General features: G+C 40.6%; 6 protein-coding genes across 6 annotated transcripts; 4 read left to right on the top strand and 2 right to left on the bottom strand.

Annotated features, from left to right (window-relative positions):
• Window positions 1-8: 8 nt before the first annotated feature.
• PHYBLDRAFT_59395 (hypothetical protein) lies at window positions 9-1,969 on the top strand (the record flags this gene model as incomplete). Its single annotated transcript, XM_018440487.1, has 4 exons — window positions 9-585; window positions 709-1,201; window positions 1,300-1,432; window positions 1,535-1,969. 4 exons carry the CDS (start codon window positions 9-11, stop codon window positions 1,967-1,969), a joined length of 1,638 nt encoding a protein of 545 aa, XP_018293904.1.
• Window positions 1,970-3,106: 1,137 nt separating this feature from the next.
• Window positions 3,107-3,584, top strand: PHYBLDRAFT_142849 (hypothetical protein; the record flags this gene model as incomplete). The annotated part of the gene is made up of 2 exons (XM_018430883.1): window positions 3,107-3,386; window positions 3,466-3,584. The coding sequence occupies 2 exons, from the start codon at window positions 3,107-3,109 to the stop codon at window positions 3,582-3,584; spliced, it is 399 nt and encodes a 132-aa protein (XP_018293903.1).
• A 2,411-nt stretch (window positions 3,585-5,995) lies between these two features.
• Window positions 5,996-9,888, bottom strand: PHYBLDRAFT_123270 (hypothetical protein). The gene is made up of 8 exons (XM_018428917.1): window positions 9,812-9,888; window positions 9,709-9,754; window positions 9,525-9,607; window positions 8,969-9,398; window positions 8,775-8,916; window positions 8,576-8,682; window positions 6,953-8,370; window positions 5,996-6,854 (listed from the first exon to the last, which is right to left on the bottom strand). Exons 1-8 carry the CDS (start codon window positions 9,860-9,862, stop codon window positions 6,243-6,245), a joined length of 2,889 nt encoding a protein of 962 aa, XP_018293902.1. The 5' UTR covers window positions 9,863-9,888; the 3' UTR covers window positions 5,996-6,242.
• A 182-nt stretch (window positions 9,889-10,070) lies between these two features.
• PHYBLDRAFT_142846 (hypothetical protein) lies at window positions 10,071-10,945 on the top strand (the record flags this gene model as incomplete). Its single annotated transcript, XM_018430882.1, has 4 exons — window positions 10,071-10,201; window positions 10,248-10,412; window positions 10,522-10,705; window positions 10,751-10,945. The coding sequence occupies 4 exons, from the start codon at window positions 10,071-10,073 to the stop codon at window positions 10,943-10,945; spliced, it is 675 nt and encodes a 224-aa protein (XP_018293901.1).
• Window positions 10,925-13,136, bottom strand: PHYBLDRAFT_123266 (hypothetical protein). The gene is made up of 6 exons (XM_018428916.1): window positions 12,987-13,136; window positions 12,896-12,940; window positions 12,534-12,849; window positions 11,487-12,442; window positions 11,144-11,425; window positions 10,925-11,085 (listed from the first exon to the last, which is right to left on the bottom strand). The coding sequence occupies exons 1-6, from the start codon at window positions 13,086-13,088 to the stop codon at window positions 11,011-11,013; spliced, it is 1,776 nt and encodes a 591-aa protein (XP_018293900.1). The 5' UTR covers window positions 13,089-13,136; the 3' UTR covers window positions 10,925-11,010.
• Window positions 13,137-13,733: 597 nt separating this feature from the next.
• On the top strand, window positions 13,734-20,059 carry PHYBLDRAFT_165837 (hypothetical protein; the record flags this gene model as incomplete). The annotated part of the gene is made up of 3 exons (XM_018435317.1): window positions 13,734-13,894; window positions 13,927-14,507; window positions 14,571-20,059. 3 exons carry the CDS (start codon window positions 13,734-13,736, stop codon window positions 20,057-20,059), a joined length of 6,231 nt encoding a protein of 2,076 aa, XP_018293899.1.
• Between the last annotated feature and the right edge of the window lie 1,427 nt (window positions 20,060-21,486).

The raw sequence follows: 21,486 nt of genomic DNA, 5'->3' as shown, positions 1-21,486 counted from the left end.
AAAAAATTATGACAGGATTTCCTGATAATAATGAGCTTTCAACTATTCTTGCTCCTTTTTTTCAAACATTCACTTTCTCTCAACTAGAGGCTATTCTCTATGCCTACCTCCCAACTCAACTCGAGTTTTATATTCAAAAGACTGGCATATATGCTGTCGATACTTTTCTTGTCACAGCAATAGTAACGCTCGTTCTAATTGGAGCCAAACTGTTTATCCATCTCATCGGGGTGATCTCTAATCTTCTTCTTCTTCACACGCAATCCTATCGAAGATCACGCAATGGAGAGATTACAGTTACTGTAGAACCAACAGCTTATGATGCTTACCACACCAGTAAGTCCACATTGTCCACATGGTCCCACAACACAAAGGCCAGATTATTGAGTCTCATCACTGCTCATCCCATTCACTCACACGACACCACTGCAGTCCCCAATGTTTTCCACCAGGCCCTCTCTCATCTCATCTCAAAACACACTCAGACAAACACAAAAGGTGGCTATACTCTTCGGCCCATGCTTCATGTCGATCATGATCCACTGGATCCACCTGCATTTCACATGGTACCACAGCCAGAACAAGGTAACCATTCCAAAACAATAGGAATTCATTTTTATAGCAAAAATAAATAGATAAATAAATAAATAATCTTGGAATAAGGCCAAAAAAAATATAAAAGAAAGAAAAAAGACTGATTCTAGCCAGTCCATCATCTTGTTCACCAGGGCTATCCAATTTGTCTCCAATTTGAGCCACAAAAGTCTCCAGTCTCGAACACCGGTGTTTCAGATATGATGATGACCGTAGACAAACAAAAAGAAGGACCCAACGACGGATCGATTCGAGTCTCTATCGCGCCTAATTTTTCGAAACCAGTCAATGTTGGTATCCTTGGGGCTTTTGTAGACAAGGCAGCTAAAGACTATCTGGTCCACCTCGAGTCTCTAAGAAAACTCACCCGGACCCGTTATGATTATTCAGCAACCGGCAAATGGGTCCGTATATGTTCTTTACATGAAGTGCAGGGACTAGCAACCGTTGCGCTTTGTCCATCGAATGAAAAACTTGTGAAACAAGACATTAGCTCGTTTGCTAGCAACCAGGCATTCTACCAACGTATCGGGTTCCCATATCGACGTGGTTACCTCTTGTATGGACAGCCAGGCACTGGAAAAACTAGCCTTGTGTTTGCAGTTGCGTAAGTAAATTGGCTGATATACAATATACACATGTACATATACTTGTATATCTACATAGATTCTAAACCCTTGATTGTTATTATTATAATTTAAACAGATCAGAGTTGAAAAGACATATGTACTTTATAAACCTAAGTTACGTTAAATCTGATTCAGATTTACATCAAGCATTTGCAAATGTACCCGCAAATTCTATTGTAGTGTTTGAAGATATTGACACCATGTCACCCGTAAGTTTTTAAGACATATTTCTCTTTTAACTATCGATATTGCTCCTAATCTATGTGAGGTATTTTCTCTCTCTCTCTCTTTATTTCTAAAATAAAATAAAGGTTTTACATAGACGCCAAGACAGAATTCAAAGGCAAACCACAGATGATGACTCAAAAGAATCAAGTTTCAATCTGAGTACATTTCTGTCGGTCTTAGATGGCCACACCTTGGAGCAAGGTATAATATTTATGATGACGACAAATCATAAAGATGTACTAGATCCTGCAATTGTACGCGCAGGTCGTATGGACATACACCTTGAATTGTCGTATGCAACACATCATCAGATGAGAAAAATATATCGAATGGTAATGGAAGATGATGATACAAGTCAACTAGATGACATATGTCCAGATCTAGAGAATATTCCAGAATTCTGCATCCCACCAAGTGAGATCATGCAGGTTATGGTACTTTTTAGACACCAAGTAGAGCTTATTCCCCTTCAGCTCAAAGAACTTGTCCGAAAATATAGCACTCCTTTAGTTTGTTAAAGGTCTGCATTTCTTAATCAATTTTAATGAAGTACTAGAAAAAAAATATTATAGAATGATAGACACACTCCTTTTTTTTCTTACCTTTTCTCTTGTTTGTTTAAAATACACTCTTTTGGAAAACAATTTATGCGTTGCTTTAAACTCATGAGTATATTTATCATGATGAGGATGAAAAGGATAGGATTAGAAGCATGTAGTGGACATTTAATTTAATATAACAATGTGCTTATTTATGATATCCATGCCTTGCTGACTCGATATACCTTATTTCGATCAACTTATCATTAAGACCTGTAATATAAGAAATCTCTGTACATATTTAGCAAGTTATTTCTATACAGGATATTGAAGTATGTATTTTGTAAATCATGAATACTTGTTCACTCTTCTTATTTAATTTCAAGTCATATTTTCCACTATGAATATAATCCGGTTTATGTGGACGTAATGACGAATGGAGGGTACCAAGCATTAATTGATATCCAAAGTACAAAAAGGCTTGTACTTAATTTGTTTCCTAAATACATCCATCTTGCCTTTTTTTTATGCACAGTCTATAAAATGCAATGAGGACATTACTTTGTTTAACTCGCCACGCATTTACTGTTGCTCTTTCAAACACACATTTTATTCCCTCTAATCTGTCATTTCTCATTTCGGATTTCTCTTTATTTTATTTTTATTTTCTTCTCTCTTCTTTCTCTCATTCCAATGCATGTTATTCACAATGTCCATCCTAATTAGAAAAATTCAGTAATATGCATTTCACACCATCAGCATTCTCAAGAATCATTCTGAATCTTCCTCATAGACAAAAACAGACTATACAATTGAACGCGGTGATCAACACAACAATAAGAACTTACATATTGATATATTATATGCTTTATTTTATATGTTTTTATATTTATTTGACCAATTAGTTTTTTCTTATAAATGAGCTTTCCTAATTACAACATTGACATCAATCAAGTAAAAAAAAAGTCTAAAAGCGTGTTTTTTTTTATTGGGAGCGATAATATTTAAAGCAGACTTTATTTATTTATTTATTTAAAGATATACACAAAAAAAAAACTATTCTATTTGATTGAATTTCACTTAATGTTCTTTTACATGAGTAAAAGAATAAAAAGCATGACACCAAGTTCTTTGTCCCCGCATTACGCGGCTCAATCTCCTTCAGGACGTAAACCTGACTTGGTAGCGAAGGAGGTGCTGGAATGGTGGCAAACCAACGGAAAGCACCCGTTCATCCAGCCCCACATCTCGTCACCGAGTAATGTGGGTGCGAACTCGCCAGAGAACTTACCACTAGGTGATAAGGTCCAGCTCATTCGACTACCAGTAGCTTCACCGTCAGCCGTTAAAGAGTTCAGTCAGGTTAGCAGTGAAGAGCCAGCATATCTCACCACAGGTTAGACCTCCCTCCCCCCAGCATCATGATTCCACATTGGCGATGCGATGTACACAGTAGTCCTTCCAAAAATGAAAAGAGACCATGCCCCACGACTTCTCAGAATTAACTGAGCTGGCGAGTAACAACTTTCACTTTCCGATGCTTGTAGCATGGAAGAATCTCCCTGCAACGGTCGCAAGAGACGCCTCACTATGAAACCGGGACTGTTGTTGCTCAAGGAGAAAACAAATGACGCGCGTTGGAGGAGGTCTATATGTAACAGAAAATTTTTCGTCTGCGATTAAAGTTTAGGACTGCGCTTTTTGTCAGTCTTACATACTCACCTCAGAGAAAACGTGACATGGCTGTATATTCTTTTTGCTGTGCTTGTGTAACTGTTATACATCAGGAGTAGAAGCTAATAATATTAAATCAAAGGACCGTGCAAAACTACTTTGCAAAGTAAAACAAAGAAGTAAATAATTAAAGAAGTAAAGAAGTAATGAAAGGTTTGGTTTTGATCGGTGTACCAATAAATCTAAAGGTGGAATACAAGCTTCTATAACGGCTATTTGTAGGTTACTCTAAGCTGGTTTGTGCATTTTTTGCTCAAGGGTACAAGAGAAAGTTCTTTCTTTTGCTTGCAAACGTAAACACGCAAAAGACCAAATAACCATTAGTAAATAACTCGTGTTTATTTCAAAACGATATCAAAGCAATAAATACACAGTAGAAAAGAACACAAAAAGTATACATGTACATTATCTGGATCTTATCACAATACAATAGGAGGTGTAATTTTGAATTCCAGGTTGAGTTTTATTGAAATAACTATTTCGTACTTAAAATCAAATATTTGATGCCAGGCAGAAGCAACGATATGTGGTCTGGTGAAATCAAACCGGTGTCTCCCATCTGAAAATGTCGTTTCCTTAGGATAAGTAGTAGTATGAAGTGGCCCTGGCATCAGCTCAATGTCCTGTGACTTTAATTACCCTATCATTATAATTTGATCATTTAATCATTTGACCATTTGATAATTTGATAAAATACACCTCTAAACAAGCATTTATTTTGTAGATAGTAGATAATACATAATACATAATACATAATACATAATAATACAAAGTAAATTTATTCTCTTTGTTACATTTAATTCGTTATTGTACTATTTCAGAGAGTTTCTGTACAGTGCTTCAGAATCAATTTTTTGCGTTGTAGAATTCAGTACAAAACGAGACAGGGATGCTTCGTCCACATATCCTGGTGCTACTCGGTGACTATGGTGGTCTGTAGAGGCCGTCCGCCGATGGGTCAGGGATGACGATGTGTTATGAGATTTGGTTGACTGACTGCGTTCTGGTGTATGTAGTAAGCGCTCATGGTGTTGATGTAACAAATTTCCATTTAGAGGCATGTTTACTCGAGACGAAAGGCGTTGTGAAAAGTAATCACTTGGTGATGGTGGCGGCTGAAAGAGAGCTTGAAGATTTGGAGAGTGAGACTCGTATGGGGTCTGGAATGTTGGAAGTGTGGCAGTGGCATCTGTTGTCTTTAAGTTCCCCAAGGCATTTCCTATCCGTGCCCTAGTAACTTCCGACTCTGCTGTGATACGATTGGTATATGACAGCGAGCTTGCTCGACTTCGAGGAGATAATGGAGCAAGCTGCATAGAAGTGCTGGTAGCAGCTCTTGCTCGATCGGTCAAATTTCCAAAAGCGTCTGTGGGGTACTTTGCGGCATTTTTTTCAAACTGAGAGTTGGATCGAATGAGATCCTTTTTTAACATTGCTTTCAAGAGACCTTCGTTCTCCTTTGCTACCTTCATCTTTTTGCGCTTATCCTTTTCACTTATTGGCTTGTTCAGACTAGTTTGCCCGTTATGATCCATCATCCAATCGTCCGCTTTTCCAATAGGGTCTTTCTTCCATCTACTGTCATTTGATTTATCCAGGATGGTTAAAAGAGACATGACAAGAACGTGTTCAAGTTCAGGATAATCCCATAGTCCACAGTGTCGTATATTTTGGTTAAGAATAGAAAGTAGCCCAAAATACTCATTCTTAAGCTCACGCGGAAGATAGTGTGCCACAAGAATCGAGCCTAGAATAAAAATAACAAAGCCCAGTTTGAGTTAAAGATAACTTTTTTTTTCTCTGTTATCTCTTGCTCAGCAATTTATAGTACTAATGCTTATTTAGCTGTTTGCTTCACCTGTCTGATGTACTACTCGACACTCCAATGATTTGCTCATTCTATTTTCACGCACCCTATTAAGAAAAATTAAGTGTTATTGAGGTGTTTGTTGCAACAGTGTTTACGGTATCTGCCATATACCAGCAAAACTTGGTATTTTCCCATTCAAACTGCCATTCGAACCCTAGACGAGATGAATCCCTGACAACTACTTCTTTATCAATATTTCCATGAATAGTCAATGGTCTTTTACGGACAGATGGATTCTGCAGTTGTGTTTCGGACTTGATCTTAAAGGTATCTATATAAAACAATTAACAATAAACGCTCGATGTTTTTAAGATATAAAATGAAAATAAATAGCAAGAGAAAGAGAGTAAGAGACCTGCACAAATAAGACTTATTGCATATAAATCCTCAATACGATGTCTGACTTTTATAAAACAGAGTTTCCCCGTATTTTTATTAAGAATATTCACAATTGCCCGATTGCGTGGGTGCAAAGCAAATGTATAATGAGTTACTGGTGGTTCTACCATAGTATAGAAAACGTAAAAGGAGACGAGGAAAATAAAAATAGAAATAAAGAATATAATAGAATAAGAAGATTAAAGAAAGAAGGAAAGAAAGAACGAACGAACGAACGAAAGCATCTAAAGTGGATGTGAAATATGGATTCTAGTGAACAAAGTAACGAGGCTCATCAAACACGTGGAATCGATGTCCACGAATGCCATTGCCACGGAAAATACTTGGGTAGCGCAATTCTGGTACAATAGTAGACTCGTCCAGACGTTCATAAGAAGCCTTCCAGTAATCCTTTGGATTATCTACAATCTGGAATTTACCAGACTGGATCTCTGTGTCGGTGATGTGTCCGTGACTGATGCGCGCATAACCTACACGACGAAGACCGCGATAACCAATGTATTGGCACCAGCGGTCCCAATCTGTGGGATCAATGTCATTCATGTCACCACCATCAAACAAGAGGTGATAGAGTGGCTGCTGGGGTTTAGTGACGACATAACCAAGGAACACGAATGGGTTAGGACTGGTGCGCATGATCCGTGCGAGTTCTGTGGTTTGCAAACGTCTGTCCTCGGGGTCTTCTTCTTGTCCATTGTGACTGACAATGAAATCAACGGGTTGACCATACACATCCAGCGTAGCATGAATAGCACAAGCCAATTCACCCACTGGAGAAGGCAAAAGATGATGGGAAGAGCGGAGGATTGGGAACTTGGAAAGCATCAGACAACCCCAGGTGTGCTCCATGGTGGACGGTCCCTACACACACAAGCACATATCATACGTATATGAGAAACTATGTCCAAAGAATATACCAACTAACCTATCCTCCATCCAAACACAGCCAAAATACTTACGTAGTCAATATAGTAACCAAGGTCTTCTGCAATGTACTGGGCCCAATCACGGTTACCCATAATAATACGCATAGTATCTGACTCCAAAAGACCAACGACATCCAGCTCCAAATCACGAATAGCATCTCTCATTCTCATCTCACTGGCCCACATATCATTGTCCAAAGCAAAATGAATAGTCCAAATACCGGCAGTAAAAGATTTTTGGGAAGTTGTGAAAGGTGCAGGAACGGCAGCGCGAATAAAGCGGTTGGTGGCAACCAATATCGACACAAGTACAACACTAACGAGAGAGAGACGAAGAAGAGAACGGGTATGCTTGAGGAAGTGGAACTGTGTAGACTTTCTGTAAGTGGGATCAAGTGCGTTATGCTGGTTGGAATGGAATACACCAAGACCAACAAGGATCATAGTAGCGGCCAAAACCAAGTCAGAACGTTCGCGAAGATAAACACCCCCTGGAACAAATGCGTAGGCAACCACCCACACATGTGCAAGGCATAGCAGGTTATAAATAAAGAAAGAAGTAAACAAGGTCTTGAAAGGAGGATGGACAGTGATTCCGCGTACAAGAGATGGCATAACACTCATTAAATAAAGACCTTGGAGAAGACCACCATAATATGCTGGCCAGCCCTGGAAAGCATAGAATGTAGCGCAACCGACACAGCCAATTATATACCACCACATACTAGTCATATAGCGATTGGAAGTAGATAACCAAAGACCGAGTGCAAGGGAAGCAATTGTGACAACACCCCAGGGTACTGGTTCCGGACCGTAACTAGGGTAACCACCAACAGACCAACGCATAATGGCAGAAGAATCTGTATACATTGAGTGGAGGGCGAAAAGAACAGCTCCAAATCCAGCCGAGGCAAAGTACCACCCCTTAATAACAGCTGGTGGGGCGCTAATTCCACGGGTTTCATTTACAGAATTTGTGGTAAAAAATGCAGCGATAAGACCAAGGACGATACCGGTAACATTATAACCGCCATTTGCTTCATTCATGATGGGCCAAATAGGGTTCTCTGTCCACCAGGCCATTTTTACTACATTGTGTACCAGTAATCCAACACCCCACAAGAGCACTGATCTTTCCAAAGTTCCATTCTGGTTACGCAGCTCAATCCAGGTAGCGGACCAGGTAGTCAGACTGATGCCCAATCCTGAGGCAGTCAAAATCAAACGCAAAGCGGGATCAACAGCCCAGAATGAAGCAACACCGATAAGAGATAATGCATGGAATACACCACGGTAGTTAAACACCAGTTCACGAAGGGGGCGGATTCCAAGAACAACAGGTGTGAGGGTGATGAATAAAAAGGCTTCGTAACCTGAGATTCCCATATGCCAGAGGGGGAAATACCAAATCAGGAGAGCAAGAGAGGTCAACATGGACCAGAACACAAATGCTATAATCCCGCGCGCGTACACACACACACACACACAAGGGATTAGGACATACTTGTGTTTTTATATTATCAAGACGTTATATTATATTTACCAAGGTATACTTCTGAGATAATACTCTTGAGATTACTCAAAGTACGGATATTAGGGAGAATTTGAGGAATACTAAGGAAGCAATTACGTCGAATAGTTCAAAATCACACACACGCACACACACATACACACACACACACAAAGCCCAGATGAGTTTCAACTTCTGGCTATTGTCACTATGTACTCTACACACCTTTCTTTTTTTGCAAACTTGGAAGACACTCTGGAATATATGGCACCATATGTAAGAAATATATATATTAAACAATTATAGTGAAACTAGACACGCTAGACATGTTCTCTAAATGCATACCCTTCCTTGCGTACAGGGGCTGCCTTTCCTGTGAGATCTACAATGGATAGCTCAAAGTTCTGGAAATCAATTGCTGACACGGCATCAAAGGCGACATCATAGATAATAAGAGACCACTCAAAAAAGGCGTATGTTGTATATGCTGTGGTATTCAAGTAAGTATAAATACATCGTAGTTTTTTGTTTGCACTTACCTCCGGGAATCTTGTGAACCTTGTGCTGGAGGAAGAAATAGATCATTGGGGGTATGGTCGCAAAGAATGCAAATGTCAACCAACGACGCCATTTGAGGGCAGTAGGGTTACGAGTACTTGTCTTGAGCACACCAAGTTGCCATGGAAGAGTGAGAAGTAGGTAGAGGATCATAGTGACGTCGTGTGTGAGGTGATCGTCGGTAGAAGTAATATAAACCCAACCGCCACAGGCCACGGTTCTAATGATACCGACTGCCAACAAGAACTTGCCAAAGCCTTCTGTGCTTGTTCTTACTGAGCGGGTAGTAAAAATGTACCACAGGAAGACCAGGGCAAACCGAGGACCGGAAGTCAAAGCAATGAATATTTGAAAGATCGCACGGGCCGGATAACGATCACCCGTTGTCGCACTCACACTAGGAAACCATTCCTGCCAAATATGTAATATACAAAGTCAGGACATAAAAGAAGGCCTGAAATGATTACCCTGGAAGCGCAGCCAGTCAAGGGTTTATATATATATATACTATTTTTACAGTTTCTTATTTTCATTTACCTGAGGATAACCAAAGTGTTCGTTTTGAACAATCTTGTAGTAATGTGTATAGCAACCTACAGCCAAAGCTATAAAGAAGGCGCCTATTTACACACACAAATAAGTTAGATATTATATAAATTAGAAAAATCGCTATTGTTATTTTGTCTTTCACTAGGGTTATGATTGCTGTTATTTTGCTTACTGTAGGCAAAAAGGGTGTGTGCGTAAGAGACATATTTGGCAGCCAACTGTGCATTAAACGCGAGTTAATTGCTGTGTATGAATAGGATATGTGTTAGAATTACTTTGACCGTAGTAGTTGGGGGTGGACTAGTACTAGCCGAAAATTCAGCCATAACTGCTCTTTATTCAGAAAGAAGAGAGAGGAAGAGGCATCAGAAGCGCCAACTCAAACCACGAACAATATAAACAGAAAATACAGGACTTCCCCTTGGGTCACACACCCACATAATTTGGTGCACCATCACGTGTCGGCCAGTAAAAAATAATAATAAGAAGCAAAAAAGGAAACGGTAGAATGCACGCCGAATAGTCGCGTCTACAATGAGACAAAGCTTCCAACCACAGGATGAACTTAATGACAACACACGTCAGGCAATGCCGATCACAAAGTCGAGAGCAACTCTTGTGAATGGAATCCCGGCAAATGGAGAAGATTACCTACTCCATGTGAGGTGTGTAACATGTTTAATCACGCAAGATTCTTATACTGTTCAACAGGCAACAAGCTAGTCGGTGTGCCCAGACAGTAGTTGCGCCTCATCCAAAACACCCTCAGAATATTAGTCTCCCATCGAAATACAGCTTTTCTTTTGATACAGTAACTACCCCTAGCCACCTCTTGCCGTCCAAAGAATGGCAAGACAGCTTTGGACGATCCTTCAAGTCTTTTCAGCAGGCAAGGCTTTCAAATATAAGTAGTGATAGCGATAACAATAGAAAATAATTTTTCTTTTGATTTGTTTTGCTTTTTTTTTCTTTAGTCAAAACAAAGCTGCAAACCACCACAAAAGGCACCGCCTATACCAATGTCTAACAAGAACGAGTGGTACACATTTTGCTATACGGGTGTACCATCTATTGTCCAGTTGAGTTGCGTAGAGCATATGTCACAGCGCCTTATTCTTAGGTTATTGTCCTACTTTAAAGAATGGCTTACCGACATGACCGAAAAAGAGGTAAGCACGGTAATTTGAATACTTTTTTGTTGAATATATCCAAAGTCTATATGGATCTTTACGCTCCTTGTCTACCTGGATCCCGTCATGTGTGCCGATAGCACATCCCTACTCAGAGAACTCTCTCGTAAATCAATAGAGATCCGTAACACCAAAACAGAGCAAGACGACAATCTGGTTAGACTTAACACGATCATAACTATAATTGCTAAAGCATTCGGTCAAGCAGACTTAATCTAGTAGACTTAAACCAGCACAAAAGCCATTAAACATATACATAAATATCATAACAAAAAAAAATCTTATTAAAACTCAAATTCATTTCTAAACTGCTGGATATTTGAACCGGCCACTGCTTTGTCTGCGAGGTCTTTGCGATCCTAGACAAAAAGGTTGAGTTTTAGCGGACTATTTTTTTGTAACATATCAAAATATTACCATCATCACAAATGTTTTGCGCAACATTTCCCATAAATTACTAGAAACATTTACACCTTCCTCTGCATCGTGTGGTCCACGTTTGTGCATCGACAGACCAGTCAACAGATGTTCGGCAGCTTCCTTGTAGCAACCGATATTAATACAGCTCACGCCAAGATTATAACGTGCGCGAACAAATGAAGGGCGTAGTTCAAGCGCTCTATGATATGCATCAATAGCTTCTTCTGAGCGGCCATTGTTGGCAAGAGTAGCACCCAAGCGATTCCACAACAAATAATCCTGTATTTATTGGTCAATAATTGTCTATTATTTTTGTTGTTATTATTGTCTTGCCACTTACATTAGGTCTTCCTTTGAGAGCAGCCACAAAACAGTCTACTGCCTTTTCCAAATCCCCACTGCCATAAAACAAGACTCCCAGACCAACCTGGACATCTGGATCCATCTGTTGGCCATCAGGAGCTTGTCTTGCAGCTGAAAGGAACATATCAGTAACTCTCGCGTGGAGTTCAAAAGGACTAGCGGGCGCTGGTAGAGATGCACCACCAATCTCTGGGTATCTCTCTGTGATCCAGCGCTCAAGGGTCTGATAGGATGCATGGTCGTAAGATTCGTTAGTGTAGCTTACAGCCAGAGACATGAGTGCAGATAGATTTCCAGGATCTACTTCAACTGCCTTCTCAAGAGCGCGAATCGCAGGCTCTTCCTTTTCATTCTGAGCTTGGATCATACCGAGTCTCATCCAGGCATCTGAATTGGATGGATCTCGTTGAACAGCTGCTTCAAAGGCCAGTGCAGTCTCACTCAGGCTCTGTCCTTGATCATGCAGGCGAATTGCTTCCGAGAGAGGATCAGGGTGTGTAAGGAAGGGATTGTCGATCTCGAATACATAATCACCCAGATCAGGTTTGTACACTGGACCATTGCTGTTGAACTGTCCAAACTCATCTTCCCAACTATTATCATCACCAAACTCTCCCTTGCCAGTCATCTGGTCTCTAATGTCCTGCCAGACAGACTCAAACTGATCAAACATGGCCGGGTCCTGTGCCGCAGCAGCCTCTTCAATCTTTCTTGCCATCTCCTCCTCAGTCTCGGCTTTGTCAAATGCTGCAAACTGGTCCTCCCAACTGGCATTGTTATCCAGCTCAACAATCCGCCCCTTTCCCTTGGAAGAATGCATGTCAAATTCACCAGCCCAATCAAAGTGTTTTTGAAAAGCATGCTCAAATTCAGAGAGCTGTTGAGGGTTCATTTGGCTCACTTCAGGGTGATTCATAAACTCGTTTCTCCAGACTGGAACATCGGGCACATGTTAAATGAGAGAAATGACAGCTTATATACTCATATTATCTGTGCGTGGATGTATGTGTTTGTGGGTCCTTACCTGAGATATCTTGACTAGGTCCTGCACGGGCCATACTCTCTTCAAATGCTTTCTCCATTGCAGCCTCCTGGTCTGCAGTGACCTCCCAGATTTTAGGTCCGTTACTGTGCATACCAAATTCGTTTGCCCATCCTCCTTGATCTTGTTGGCGAATACTTTCAAGTTCTCTAGAGAGTTCAGAAAACTGAAAGTTGTTTCCTATTTGCCCAGCCACATTCGGTCCAGCCGGTCTGTGTTGCTGCTGTTCCTGACCAAAGAACTCGTCGACCATGCCATCCCCTGATGCTGTCATTGGAGCTTGTCTCATTGTGCGCATCTTTAACATTGGTTAATTGCAATCATATTGTTTCAGATATACTTACCGAAGACGACCCGGAACCTCCTTGGGCTGGTACACCAAAACGATCCTATGTTTACAAGTCAGTCAAGGGCCAATGTTGCGGGGAAGCTTACTCTCTGTAATGACCGATCCTGATTGAATTGCTTAAGCATCTGTGCCATGGGATTAGATCCAGCCGAACAATCAGCACCACCGGCCATATTTGAGAACGACATAGTATTTTTAATTTAAAATAATAATGTAAAGCAAAATAAAGGGGGAGGGGTCGAGAGAAATAACAATCGTTTGGCTTATTTTTGGCTTCTTTTTCCCACTCACTCCACTCTAAAAAGAAATTCATCTCTTTTAGTCAGCGTTCTCTATTTGAAGTCCCGTTTCTACACCTTTTGAAATCTTGAAATCATGAATAGAGTTAAATCTGACACTGGTCTAATTAGTCTACTATTTATTTATGACCTGTCAGCACTTTCCAAAGTCATTTTTTTTAACAATAATAACAATAATAATAATAATAATAATAATTAATAATGCAACTTAGATTGGTAGGCTTTTTAAGCCAAAGTGACTTATTTAGAGACAGATTTTGTCAGCAAGCATATGATTCAGTTTGATCCAAATAAAATGTCTGCATAAATGTATTCGCATATATTGGACCTGTCAGCTCTCAAGGAGCTCATAGTATTATCTCATTATTATCACATAGCATAAGGCAATTATGCTCATAGCATTAACGAAAGATTCTTCACATCTTTTACAAAAGACGAGCTTTTATTTCCTCTCTCTTTAACTCTCGTCTTTTATCTGTACATATACTTTTACAAACTAAACTATTCAACCAAAACCCCATTTATTATTTACCTATGCCTCTTGATAATTATAAAAAGAGGAGTAATAGTCGAGGATCACCTGGAAGACAACTTAATGAAGCTGATTTGAGAGCTGATGATGAAGTTTACAGGCAAGTTGACCACAGAAGCACACATTTTTATATAAAAATCAACTTATTTAAATATATATTTGAGTATTAACTTTTTTTTTTGTCTACTTATACAGCCCTCAAGGTTCAGATGTTAGAAAGGCCCATGTGATTCAACATGATTATGGAAACCAACAGTCTTCCCACGAGAACAACTGGAAAACTCCATCTAATGCAGAGATGCAGCGATCTGTTGTAGGGAACACCCACGAAATCGGATTAGGCGAAGGTGTCCAAGAACATGCTCAAACTTCTGGTTTTACATACGGATCTGAAGATATCGGCTCCCGCGTCCGTCAAAAAACGCCTGTGTCTGGCCAGTATAACATCGTACCTCAGGATAACAATAAAGATGTCTTGAGTCATTCTACATGGTCCCCTCACCAACATGCAGAACACGATTATGCTAGTCTAGGAACTTATGCCTATGCAAAGGCAACTGAAGACCCTGCTAGAGACATTGTCGGAGATGGACTGAAAGACACTCTCCATGGGTCCCATTCGCCAACCATCCAATCAAAGTCCGCCATTAAACAAAATGCTGTGACTACAGATCACTTTGTACGTACCCCAGCCATAAATGAAGCATTTTCCATGGCCGTCAGGAGCAGTTTCTTGGATTTGGGACATATTGTTGATGTTATTAAGTCCTCGCATGGTATGTGAATACATTAGTTATGTATATTATGACAAAGGTTACTTACAATTCATGCAATTATAGCTCATGATTATACGTCAGATCAAGCCATGAAAGGTGTCGGATTTGATGTCGGGAAAAGACTTTCTGGAGCAGGTGCTGCGATTGGTGCTGCGATTGGTTCGGTCTTTCACAGCTCCCATCCTCACAACTCTCATCCACAGACCATAGAAGAGACTCCGGATGTGAAGATAGCTCGGAACCGTGAGGCATTCACTGGCCAACACCAATCGGTTGATAGCTATGACCACAATCAAGGATCTAGAGGTGGTATTAACAGGGCCAGCTTTGGTGCCAAATCTCCTGACTTGGATTCTTCCACTCAAAATGAAGAAATGCCCAGTACTTGGCCAGATTCCAGTGATCCTCAAAAAACATTTTCCCAGGAAACTCGTGGTATTTCTTCAGTAGTCAGTCCATCCATCAAATCTTCTATGGGTCTTGACCGAGGAGCCAATCTTGTTCGGGTCAACAAAGAACGCATCAAGGAGAAGAATTCAAGCCACCCTCCCGTGGCACATGTTCCAGATGTCTCGCGCAAGAATGCAGGAAAATCTGACATGTCTGAGAAGCCAATGGAAAGCCCCTCAAGCAGCTTTGTAGAAGATGAATATGGCGTTACAGCTAACGATGCCTATTATGATAAGCTGTCGACTTCCGCGGACGATTGGGAAGATAACCACACTAGTTCTGAGACCGGTGCTGATCCTTACAAGCCTACATCGCACTTGAAGCCTTCTCTTGAGCACGAGCGACACGTTGCTACCCCAGATATTCCTCCACTTAAAATGGGACGCCCTGCAGTAGGTTATGCAGGTGATGGTCTTAGTAACCAAACTTACTCTCATGGAAGAAACAATCTATCGGCCTCTTCTAATCGTAATGCCTTTGAAACCGACCATAATCAACAATCATATAAATACAGAGATATGAGCTCTCATCCTGTCTCGAGTAAATCTGGATTAGAGCATACTTCTATGCCGTACAATGACCGTGTTAATAGAGAGCAAAGTGCCCCCGGTATTATCCCTCAGTCAGCCGCAAACCATGGCTTAGGAAACAATAATATGTCTGATAGAAATGCTCAAGCCAAGTTTGATACTAGCCACAATATGTACTCAAACATTACGCAACAAAAGCAGCCCAGAAGATCAGATATGCTTTCTTCTGGTGTCCATTCTGATATGAGCCACAAGCCTAAAAATGAAATGCCAGGGATGAATAATAAACCCATCTCTTCGTCTTCTGTAAGCCAACCCCAAGACGGGCGCCAAGGGTCGTACAGCAATACTAAGGTTTCCCAGGCTACAGGAATGTCTTCTGCTACGGACGATAGACACGCTTCAGAAGGCACCATATCTGAGGCCGCAAATTATCTGACTAAGCTAGCCACCAGTGCAACTGCCGCAATTGACTCTGGTATCCAGGCAACCGAGTCTGCTGTCAAGTCGTTGATAAAAGACACCACAACTCAAGAAACCCATGATGGAACACGAGAAGCGACAAGCATGGATGACCAATCCAACGCTTACCATTATGGAACGAAGTCCGGTCATCAAAATCCGGGACCTCAAGAGCTTACTACTTCCTTTCACAATCCTAGGGATGTGAGCACATATGGTCGTACACACAATACTCTTCCTGAAGACAACACATTTTTGCCACTGACTAGTAAAGTGAACTCGAGAACAAAAGGGCCCAACTTCCCCAATGCTGACCAACTCGCTCCTACAGAATCTGAACGTAAACATTATCATGAGCAAGTTGATGTGAGAGGTTCTGAGCCCCAAAACAAAGGTCCACCTAAGAAAACGGTCAGACTTGTGTACTCGGAAGATACAGATAGCTATGTTCCAGCTTCTCCTGAAGGAAACGGCTCTCCTATTGCTGGCTCTACATATACTGGTGCTTCTTCTGTAAGACATTCTCATGTCGAGCCTAACGCTCAGGGTGGAAGAAATACAGGACTCTCTCACCCTTTGTCCGGTTTCGCTGACACATCAAAGAATTCCTCGTACGCAAATAATAATTCGTACAAGGATGGTACAACGCTTGGTAATTCGCAATCGAATTCTCTTTCTCACCGGAGTAACTCTAGCCATTTAGCCAAATTGGCTGCCGGCGGTGCTATGACTGATACCGGTATCGGAGCTTCAGCAACAAATGCACGTCCTTCTGCTCCTCCAACATCTGGTTACGAAGGTTACAATCCGGCTTTCTCTTCTAGCACTGGTGCTTTTAATAGCCATCGAAAGTCTCGAGGAAATTATGGAATCCCCAAGGATGATACACGTGGACTGTCAACCTCTGACTTTTATGAAAATGAGGAGCCAGGTTTTGATGAAGTTATGGATATATCTGATATTTCTGGTCAGGAAAGCCGTACAGGCATGTATCGTAATTATAACGACGATATTCTTTCTGAGCCCACCGAGAGCGGAGACAGCAACAACACACTTCCTCCATCTTCCCGTCATACGTCACCTTATGATCATGATATATTGGTAAACTCGAATCAGTCTGAAGGAGCCATTGTAGAAGATGATATTGGCGCTGATTTCAGAGTAAACCGTCTGGGTCAGTACGAGTATGAAACCTCTTCAGAAGATTATGAAGCTGAAGAAGGCTCTTTCTACGATGCCGATAATGACGAGAGTAACGACTATATGCCATATTATGGTGCCCGTAAACGAACATGGTCTCCTCGTCAAAGTCACCGTGATCAGTTCGTTATGGAAGATAGCTATAACAATCGAACACCTCTAAACGAGCGTGTGGGAGAGGCTGTGCGTCGTAATTCAGGATATGCTGGAAAGTCTTCAAGTTCATTCAATTCATCTCAGACAACTCCTCAAGTTTCTGATAACAAGCGTAATATGGAGTATATCGCAGCTGGTGTTGCAGGTGCAGGTTTTTCAGCTACTCTCAAACCTGGTGTCAAGCGTAACTTATACGAAACACGGCAGACCGTGCCATCCCATAATAAGACTACACCCAATACAGGCTGGCCTCAAGGATTCACTACCAAAAATGGTGTTAGAGACGGAAATATTCTCCAAAAGTCTGAAGCAATCGTACCAGCAAAATCAGGGGAGTCTAATGATCACTACCCACAGTTGCCATCCAGCTCGGTCCATCACAATGTACACAATGTAGAGGCTATCAAAGAGAAAATCATTAAGAATCCAGCTAACAACGATGATGTGAGACCATATGATCCTGGAAACAATGAGTCTAACGAGGATGTATCCTCAAACTCATTCGGAGCAGTCTTCCGCTCATTCTTCAGAAAGTCAACCGATCAAAACATGCCTGGTGAAACACAGCAGCCCCAGAAGCACACGTCTAATAACATTCGCGAAAAGGAAGGCGAGCTTAGCCATGATTCTAAGCGCCCGTTAGATGAAACGAATTCAGGCGAGCTTCCTCCATCTTACAAGGCGGCTACCAGGGGCCGTAGTACCAGTTATGATGCCGGTTTACCTTCCAGACTCCTTGAAGGTAGCGATTTGACTTCTGCTAATGAATTGGAGAACATGTCTCGCAACAGACATTCTATTCAAGAGATCGATGGTTGGAAACAAGACACTGAAAAGACCCTCAAGGCCACAGAAGCACAGCATAACCTTGATTGGAGAACAGTTGCTAACTTCCACGGTCCAGTCCCAGAAAGACATGATGCCACTGGATGGTTGGGTGCCTCCGAATCCTTAAAGGAAGATAGAGGTGTCCTTGGTGGCTGTAAGAAAGATTCTGTCTATAATAATCTCTTTGATGAAAAGATGGAAGACTCTGATCTCGCTAAAGGAATCAAGGAAAAATCTACCGATATGCAATCTAAAGAAAATGATACAAATGGTCTTGAACCTCCTGTTAACTCAAGACGCTCTACACTTGGTGCTACTGAATCTACACTTACATCCGTAGGTGCAACTATCGGAGCAGCGATTCGATCTGCGCTTGGTAGAGGCCCTCAAGAAGAGAAGGCTAAAGATATTGATGCCTATGGCGAGCCTTGTAATAAGTCTGAGTCAAACTCTTCTAATACACCTCCTAAGCTCTCTCAACATACAAACACTGCTTATGAATCCAACCAAAAAGATGATACAAGCGAGTTGCTCAAAAAGAGAGATGACGGAAAGTTCAACTTGGCCAACCAAGATGGTACACCCTTGGAAACTTACGATCCGGTTACTGGTATCACTCATAGTAACATGAGAGGAATGTCAACCCATGGTACATCCTCGACTGCCCCAAATATTGATATGAGAAAGAACAAGAACAATAACCAAAAGGAAGCCCGTATTACCGATCGTAAGGAAGGTCTTCTCACTGACCACAAGAAGGAAGGACTTATCACTGACCACAAAGAAGAAGGTCTTCTCACTGATCGCAAGAAGGAGGGACTTATCACTGACCGCAAGGAAGAAGGTCTTCTCACTGACCGCAAAGAAAGACTTATTACTGATCCTAAAGGGAAGGGTCCTATGGAAAACCACAATGATGGCATGAATGTTAATAAAGAGTTGCCTGATGTGAAAGATTCCAAGACTGATAAGATTTCTCGTAAGGCAGCTGGTGCTAGTGCTACTGTTGGTGCTGCTATTGGTGCTAGAGCCGCTTCATTGCGTTCCAATGTTAAAGATGCTGGTAACAAAGCTACAGACAAGATCAAACAGACCGTTCAGAACACTGAGAAAAAATTGCCTGGTATTTCGACCTCTGACAACGAGTCCAAGATGAATTCTAATGGTAAATCCAACTCGTCTGAGCATAACCCGGAACACTCTTTCCATTCCGCTAGAGCAGATGTTCCTCCTACACCGCCTGCCAAAGATGCAGAATCTGCTTATTTCGATTGCACTTCTCCAAAGCCTAATGATCACAAAAATGAAGAGAAGATTGGTTCTCAACAAAGAAAACCTATCGTAACCGAGCCCCTTGATCTGAAAGCCATGAGAGAGAAACATAAACGTGCTTCTATGTCCAAGAGAGTAGATAACTCGACCGACCAAACCAAAATAGCCAGCTCTATTGGAAAGACTCTTGGTGCTGTCGTTGCTGGTGCTGGTACTGCAAAGACTGTTAATGCAGCATTAGATAAAGGACATCTTAAGAGCCAAACAATTGCCACCAACAAGAATGAAATGGACGCCAGAAACCCTACAGATACTAGCACTGGCAAAAACGAGCGCAAACGCAGTGCATCTTGGAGAAAGTCGACTTATTATTCTGGATCCAAGTCTCCTGGGGCGTGTTCTGGACCAGGCCAAGGTGTATGGGTTAATCAGACCAAGAATCCCTTGACTTGTAAAAAACATATTCGATCTGCAAGTACCTCTTCTGTTCCCTCGGACACACACAGAACTGAGCGTGTAGGATCGTATGTTGGTGCTGGAACTGGTATTTGGGATAACCATGTAGACAATCCTCTAACATCTAAGAAGCACGAACTGGAAAAGAAAATGGAGACCAAGAAACATACAAAAAATAGAAGATCTTGCCAAAACTAATTTGTAATCTCAACACATAAATTCAATCTTACGTAAATAAATTAAAATAAAACTTCTGGTTTTTACAATTATCATATTAGTTGTATATAATAAAATTCGCTTACAACAAGTTCATTATGAAGTTTAAGTCATTTATTCAATATCAAATATTCCCACTCTGATTTCCTTTGATATTTGTCGATATTATAATGCTTAAAGAAGAGCTTTTAACACCAATATACACTTATAGTTTGCCACTTCTATTTTTTTTGATATTGCATACTAATGAGACTTTGAGCCTATACTGACTTGAAGGATTCCAGATGTTTTCAATTAGGCTGTGATCCGGATTTTTCTAGATTATCAAAAGTTATTGTAGTTACAGCTATTTCGTGTATGGTATAGTTTTGTAAGTTTAAGCATAGCATCTTAGAAAATAATTTTATGGCAAGGCAGAATACACAAAGACAGAGTGCTTATGCAAGACTTCAGCATACTTCTTTGCATTCATGTTATCCTCTAGTAAGACAGGGGGGTATAACGCATCCAGCACAGATAGACCCCCACACCATTTCAAATTCTCAATATCTTTTCGCTTTTTTTATTGGTGGCCAAAGTGGTACGTATTATATGGCTTTTTCCACACATTATTTCACACATTTTTTTTTTTAAAAAAAAAGACTAATATAAGATTTGTTAATAGATTATATCGTTTCTGTTATTAGTTTTAGTAGATCTATAGTCAACCGGACCTAGCTGTTCAGGTTTAAGATATGCGACTCTCTAGACACTGTTCTCTAAAATGAGAATGCCAGTGGTTATATCTTTTGAAAATTTCATATTTCTGCAAGTAATAAGCGTCGATCTTTTTGCACGAAATACACCTCTACGCACATCCTGGAGCACATTAAAAAAATAAAACCCCTAAATACGCATTTTTTTTCGGTAAAGTTAGTATAGGTACACTCGGCAGGAAAAGGCCATCAATCAACCTCTTGCTCATAATAATGTAGTAAATGAGATTCAATTGTGATTGCCAAGAAATTGACAAAAACATAAGCACCCTTGAATAAACCATCAAGAGAAGGATTTATACCAGTTAACTTTAATAGTTGAACATACGTTACATTAGAAATGACATTAAACAATTCACTGGTTCTAAATTGTACAAGTCTACAAAGCTACAATGGTAATAATATTGTTCCCCCTCTTTTATTTTTTACTTTTAGAACAATAAACGAATCGGCTACTATAACTAAAATATGCTTTTTGGAAAAGGTTGCTTCTCGAACTATTGTAGGTAAATCAAAAGAATTTTGCCTTCTTTTATATACATATATATATAAGCGGCCTTATTTTAGAATGATTGTTTTAGTAAAAGATAATAAATTGAGCAGGATTTATATATATATACATGTATAATGAACATCATGAATCGCTATTTGGTG

Source organism: Phycomyces blakesleeanus (assembly GCF_001638985.1).
Source record: "Phycomyces blakesleeanus NRRL 1555(-) unplaced genomic scaffold PHYBLscaffold_6, whole genome shotgun sequence".
NCBI classification, from domain to species: domain Eukaryota; kingdom Fungi; phylum Mucoromycota; class Mucoromycetes; order Mucorales; family Phycomycetaceae; genus Phycomyces; species Phycomyces blakesleeanus.
This window is presented reverse-complemented; position numbering and strand designations above follow the sequence as displayed.